Here is a 7,500-nt window from a genome sequence, read left to right on the forward strand (position 1 = left end):
TTTTATCCCACATGCAAATGTAAATATTGACACAACTGTATATATATATAGCATATACAGTTCGTAACCGACATAAAATCTAGAAAACAAACAGCCTAATCTGACCAGACATGAAAGACCAGACGTTTCTAAGCCTCGTATGTTGTTTTGTTTCTAAGAGCAGGTACTGTATTCATTATGGATCTCTGATGTTGAGTAATTTTGCCACATTTTCAAAAGCACTGTGACCGCATTTCATGGGTCACTTTTAATCCAGAATTCAATCTCCCATTTAAACGAGGTGCTAATTTCATTTCTGCACGCCTCCGTTTCATTTCGCAAGGTTGAATTCTACATTTTGTTACGTCCAATCACGCCAGGCCTCCATTGACGAGCACTATTGGTTTAATTGTTAATTGTGTTCCATCTGACTGGCTGTCTAATGTCCCAGCGCCTCAGTAAATGATGTGATCATGTGACACACACAGTGGCTGCATCCCAAGCACACATTACAGCTGTTCCTCTGTCATTGATGTGTCTCAGTTCATTTAATTCAGTTCAAAGGTTCAGTTTTAGGATCGGGGATGAGGGTTGGGAGGGGGGGAGGGAGGGGTTGTGTGTGTGTGCGTGTGTGTGTGTGTACGTGTGTGTGTGTGTGTGTGTGTGTGTGTGTGTGTGTGTGTGCCCCTCTATGTATGGAGGTCCTTCATCCTACCAACTCACACTGACCTCTTTTGATGTCGGGTGGTCGGCTGTTGAATCGTAATCAGACATCTTAGAGTCTGGCTGAGCTGGACCGTGGAAGCAGAGACAGATGTAGCACGGTCCAGGGAGCAGGGCAGAGGTTCAGATCTGGTCATGAAACCACAAGAGCGTGAACATCAGAGCCAGCGACCCACGCTCCTCTCTGATATCAGCTAGCGTACCGTCTCCCTGTATCAAACGGCTGCCACTGGGCAAGTCAAGGAGGTGAGAATGAACACTTTGGAATGCCAAGGTCTGGTAATCCTGACTCTCTTCCGACACACTGTGTATAATGTGTTATGGATTCGCTTTATGGGCATTTAAACATTGATTTCTCCTCCTTTTTCTTTACAAGGAGCCATAAGATTTTATTCATGCGTATGAGAAGTTTTACAATAAACAGAGAGATAGTCTCACTGTAATTCCCTCAGAATATATTATCAACAGTTTTTTTTTGGTGTTTTTTTTAAGCAGGGCCGTGCACAGACTTACAACGGGCAACCGTTTCTTATACAAAAAAATCCCACCATCCAGGAGGGCTCTTTGTGAATAGCAGGGCAAATGGGCAGTTGGTGTTGCCCCCTTTCACCCCCACTGTGCATATCCCTGGTGTTAAGCATGACTCAACTCAACTTCTGTTACAACATAAAGTGTGATAATTCTTTAGAGCTTAGACTCTAAGTGGAGTAGCGCTCCAGAGTGAGCACCCAGCGACACAGTCACATCCTGTCAGCCATCCTGACAGCTGATCTGAGCTGATGGATGACGCGACGTTAGATCCCCAGCCCAGGTTGCTGTGACTTATCATATTTCAAACCATACATGAAGCATAACAAGCCTGCATCGGATGCATCACAGCGGCTTTTTTCAGGGTAATTCTACTTCTCTTGTAGAAATAAGACACAGACACACAATACAACGTAGGTGAGATGTATATGTGAAATTGATGTCTGGTTGAATAAAAAAAAAAAACACCTGATACTGTACTGTTACAATGAGCCCACCCTCTGATTTCTATCTCTACCAGGCCTCCCTGGACTATTGTTCTACCCCACAGACGTGTTTGATACCATTCCTCATTCTGTGCATTACAATGAGCCTGTCTTTCGATATCATTCCTTATTTTGCTGAGGAACAGTACAAGATGTCTCTATCAAAGAGCTCTACTTGGAAAAGCGGGAAGTCTCCACGGTCACAAGACCTTCATCAGAGCCCACCTGAAGTGCTGTTCTTGAACAGTGTGAAACACAATATGTCTCGTCTTTTTAAAATCCTGTACTGTACAATTTAGCGTCAACCTTCCCAGAGCGTCACAGAGCGAAGCCTTTGAGTTGTCTCTCTCTCAGCCAGACTGACAATGAAAAACAATACCAGAGAGTCGGTGGCATTCCTCTTATGTATAACTCCGATTACTGACAGTTGTTTCCTTTGACGAGCCACTTAAACAGAGAATGTTTTTGTCTGATACCTGATTACTGTAACACAAATGCTCTAAGAAAAAACACATAATATACTGTACCTGCTCAATGAAACTCAGATGGATGCATGGAATTTCTCTCTCTCTCTCTCTCTCTCTCTCTTGCAGGTGATCAAGCAGGAGGGGCTGTCCAAGGATGTCTCTGAGTGTACCCTGTTCGACCTTCTCAAGTACAATGACATCAACGACGACGAACATCTGACAAAGGAAGAGTTCTACACAGCGTTTGGTGAGTAGCAGGGTTGTAGATGAGGTCTGTGATGACTGTTGTCTCTATGGATGACTGTTGTCTCTATGGATACGGCACTGTATGGCAGAGAGATGTAGGTATGGCAGGGGAGGCTGGTGGAGGTAGAAATCAAAGGATATTTGCATAACAATAGGCCCGTCCTACGATCTCTCCCTCCACCAGCATCCCCAGGCAGGTATGGGGCTTTTCAAAGCACATGGCTTTGTGGCTTGCAACTGCATCCATGACCTTCTCAATGTGTGTTTGTGTTTGTGTTGATGAATAGAGTGCTTGTGTCTGTGAATAGAGAGTGCACAGTTTTCTTTTCTGCTTTTGAAACCGTTGATGCTGTGATTTTATCACTTGGGTTTCCTTCTAGTTCCAGTTCAAAGAAGGGTTATTTAGTGTACTGAACTGTACATCAAGGGGTAAAGGCCAGGTCTGCAATATCGATGTCTAGGACTGTGTTTCCTCCTCGTGTTGGTCTGAGGCTCATTGTGTTCAGTATGTCTCTATACATACCTTCACAGCGTGTGACAGCTATGTGGAAGAATGGTTCAGGCAGTGAGCAGGGGTACATTTCTATACAGTACACCCACACACACACACACACACACACACACACACACACACACACACACAATATACACACACACACACACATACGCACACGCACGCATGCATGCAGACACAGTACATACACGCACACACAGTACATGCACACACACACACACACACACACACACACACACACACACACACACACACACACACAGTACAGAGTACAAAGTACAGAGTACACACACACACACACACACACACACACACACACACAGAGTACACACACACACACACACACACACACAGAGTACACACACACACACACACACACACACACACACACACACACACACACACACACACACACACACACACAGTATATAAATACACACACTTACACACACAGTACAGAGTACAAAGTACAAAGTACAAAGTACAAAGTACAGAGTACACACACACACACACACACACACACACACACACACACACACACACACACACACACACACACAAACCTGTGAAGTTAAGACTTTATCGCAGGTGTGCACATCATATTTTCCAGGGACAAGAGCATTACAAATGTCTTCCGTACCCTGCAGCTCAGTCTGTGTCCTCCATTCCGATCGACAGCGGCGCAATGACATTCTCTTAATAGCTTTATCAGGTGGCCGCCATTAAACAGCTAGCTCAAGAATAGACCTTTTCATGGAATCAATGACACACTACAGTACATACATTACATAGGGCATATACTGTACCACACTTGTGCAATAACATGTTATTACAGTGTAACAAATATGTAACAAGCATGTTACTGTATAACATAGTTAAGTGCATGTAACTGCCTGTATTTATAGTACATATCTGGTACAAGGTAATTAAAGTAAGATACGGTCTAGTAATGTTCTATGGAATATAAAGTCTTCTCTTTCGTTTGTTACCACAAGGTGGACTGTTTATGAGGCCGGCATTTAGTTATGGGCCTTATGGGATCCATAAAAGTAAATGGTGTATAATTAAGTTTAGATAACAGTTGACATTGGTGTCTGAGGATATAGCAAGTCCCTTGTTGTTAATACTGGAACTCTCAATCTGTGAGATGTATACTGAATCATAGGGTGTTTGTGGATTAGACTATGGTAAAATCTTCTACTATGCTATGTGGCTGAAGGTTAAAACCAATAGAACACTATTGTTTAGCCTATATTGTGTAGTGTTCGATCTCTATGGTTAAAACTGTGGTTTCCAGATCATTGCTGTGTAATTTGCCCCTATATACTGTAGGTACTTTGAAAGTTGCGTCCATAATACCAACCCTGTAGTGCTAAATGACTAAGTCCAGGAGACCCAATAGAGTGCCGTAGATTGAAAACCCATCTCTTCAGGCTACATCTTAACAGTCCTTCCTAAGACCTCTTCACCCCCACTTCCCCCCTGTACAAGTTCTCTCCTGTTAATAAATAATTACTTTGTCTTATGATGACTGTTGGATTGACTTACATAAACAAATGTATTTGTTGTAAGTCGCTTTGGATAAAGGCGTCTGCTAAATGCCATAAATGTCAATGTAAATATTGAACAAGTGATAACTTCCCATCTCCAAGCAACACAATGATGACAGTTAGTCTTCCCAGTCCACGTTACCTAACAACACCTTCGTGTTATTGCACTTTTCTCAACTTACTCCAGCGTGACATTTCAAACCAACTCAGTATCCCCTGACATTTCAAACCAACTCAGTATCTCCTGACATTTCGCCGGCATCGACACATCCGCCTAGTTGACAGAATCCATGATGAACTCCAGTTGTCAGATCGGAGAGAGGGAGAGAGAGAGAGAGAGAGAGAGAGAGAGAGAGAGAGAGAGAGAGAGACGATCAGGAGTTTGTATGTAAAGCATTTTCTAGGACAAGACAAGAAGAGAAAAGTTACAAAACGAAAACAAAATGGCAAACTAGCACAGGCTCACTTCTTGTCTTGTCTGCTGCGCTCTCCATGTCAGCCGTGTGCGGGGGAGCACCCCCTCTGGCGTGACGCACCAAGAAAGGAACGCAGCAAATCCGACTAGAACTGCGCCTCCTTGAAGAGTTGCGATGCCGAGGCGCCAACGACTTGCTTTTTTCTGTTTTACTCCCCTGCAGCTTCTACTGGCTGCTACTTCCAAAACAGGGGGATGAGAGATTGTACATGCCAACGTCTCTCCTCTGTGGCGCAGCATTTCTCTTAACCTGTCTCCCTCGATTTTTCTTTTCTTTTCTCTTTCTCTCATTCTAGTCTGAGTCCCCCCCCCTGAGTCTCTTCTTGACTCAGTAAATATTCATGCTAACGCAAAAGAAATGCATTGCTTTGAAAAGCATTGCGGCCATTTGATTAGATTTTATGAATTCATGAAGTTGAGAAGAGTATCAACATTCACGCATTCCGCTCATGCAGTCTAGAGGATTCAGCCTAGCAATCATGTGCTTGAAGTGTTCCGACTGCCTTCCGTCCCATTCCTCAGTCCAGAGTATCTAGGACACCTCATTCACACACCATGGACTTAAAGCCCCTTCCAGACTCTCAGGCCTTTAGAATTCAGAAACTCTTGTGGTATTTCTTCCCTCTCACCCACAGCTGAATTCAGACAGCTTTGGCTAAGAATGTGTTACACGTCCAGAGGTAGAGACGGTTCCCAGCTGGAGTTGTATTGACCAATTACAGCCGTAGTGGCTTCAGACTTCATGCTTTTATTTGGGTGGATAAACATGTCCTCAGCGAAGATGGGTGAACTCCTGGCTCACACCAACAGCCCTGCAGGAGACTAAGTCAACATTCTAGCCTCTATAATTCATGATTGCAAATGTGATTCAAATGAGGAGAAAATAAGTGAAATAAGACTCAATCCCAAGTGATTGATTAACCATAATGTTGGTAATATCAGCCATCTTGTTGACAGACTAGCTTTACCTGCTGCAATATCACACGTGTCCTAAACAACAATATGTTATTTGACTTATATTTCTTTCTGTCAACAGCCCTCATGATGTAAGTAAGGGAGCTTAGAGCACACAGGAAGACAAAGCGCTACACACTCATTAATACAGGGCGCTTAGTGGCGTAGCACACTAACGTGCATACCACATAATCGCAAGGTTCCTGGTCCGATTCCGACCCTCAACACGTCTTGCATGTCATCCCTCCTCTCTCTCCCATCCTTCCTGTCAATCTCTACTGTCTCTATCCCAATAAAGCAGAAATGCCCTGAAAACATATGTATATATATATATTTTTTTTTTTAAATAAACTCATTAATACATCAAACACCTTGATTTAGCTGTCTGCAATAAATGAAAAAAAGAAAACTTCAGTAGCACTTTACATTAAGGTACCCTTCGTAAAGGGTTTAGAAATGGTTTATAACAAGTTAATACATAATTTATGAACACTTTATTATTCAATTATAAACCATTTACAAACAGTAAATACAAATACAAATATATTAGTTTAGATTGTTCGATATTGACTGGGTGGTTGCCAAAGAGAGAAAACACTAGCTTTCAATGTGATTATTATTTTCCCAGTTAATAGCCCTCATAATACAGTATAAGACATGGAGCTGTACAAACATATGTTAATCATCCTATGAGCTTATACATACAGTACAGTAAATACAGTACCAGTCAAAAGTTTGGACACACCTTGCCAAGAGTGTGCAAAGCTGTCATCAGAGCAAAAGGTGGCTACTTTGAAGAATCTAAAATATAAAACATATTCTGGTTTGTTTAACACTTTTTTGTTTACTACATAATTCCATATGTGTTCCTTCATAGTATTGATGTCTTCAATATTAATCTACAATGTAGAGAATAATAAAAAATAAAGAAAAACCATTGAATGAGAAGGTGTGTCCAAACTTTTGACTGGTGCTGTATATTGATTCTGTACATCCAGCATTAACCTGTAGTTTAGCCTTTTACAGCCGTACACCCACACCTGTTTAGCCAATGAAAACAACACTTGTGAAACAGCAGTACAGTCTGCCTGTTCCACTACTAACCCTTACACACCTTAAACAGCAGTACAGTCTGCCTGTTCCACTACTAACCCTTACATACCTTAAACAGCAGTACAGTCTGCCTGTTCCACTAATAACCCTTACACACCTTAAACAGCAGTACAGTCTGCCTGTTCCACTAATAAGGCCTTGCGTACCTTAAACAGCAGTACAGTCTGCCTGTTCCACTAATAAGGCCTTGCGTACCTTAAACAGCAGTACAGTCTGCCTGTTCCATTAATAAGCCTTGCGTACCTTAGCAGAATATTCAAAACACAGCAGCATTGTTTGTCACTGGTCGAGATAAGACTTTAATGGCTATGCATTATTCATTCCTTCCCTCACATATACAGAAAAAAAAAAAATCAATTTACTTCAACTAGGTGTTAGGAAGAATGTCTTGCAGGAGTGATGGCTTTTAATTAGATGATGTTACTGATATGAGTGCAGTCTGCCACACTACAGATAGCTCATGTAT

The 7,500-nt window shown here is 42.2% G+C and overlaps 1 protein-coding gene across 1 annotated transcript in view; it reads left to right on the top strand.

Annotated features, from left to right (window-relative positions):
* fstl5 (follistatin-like 5) overlaps window positions 1–7,500 on the top strand; it is a gene marked incomplete at its 5' end in the record, with an annotated part of 109,696 nt that overhangs the window by 48,721 nt on the left and 53,475 nt on the right. The window contains one exon of the mRNA XM_083685499.1: window positions 2,309–2,429. Within this exon, the coding sequence (XP_083541625.1) occupies window positions 2,309–2,429 (121 nt within the window). The remainder of the gene's footprint in view (window positions 1–2,308; window positions 2,430–7,500) is intronic.

This window comes from Argentina silus (genome assembly GCF_951799395.1).
Source record: "Argentina silus genome assembly, chromosome: 15".
In the NCBI taxonomy this organism is placed as follows: domain Eukaryota; kingdom Metazoa; phylum Chordata; class Actinopteri; order Argentiniformes; family Argentinidae; genus Argentina; species Argentina silus.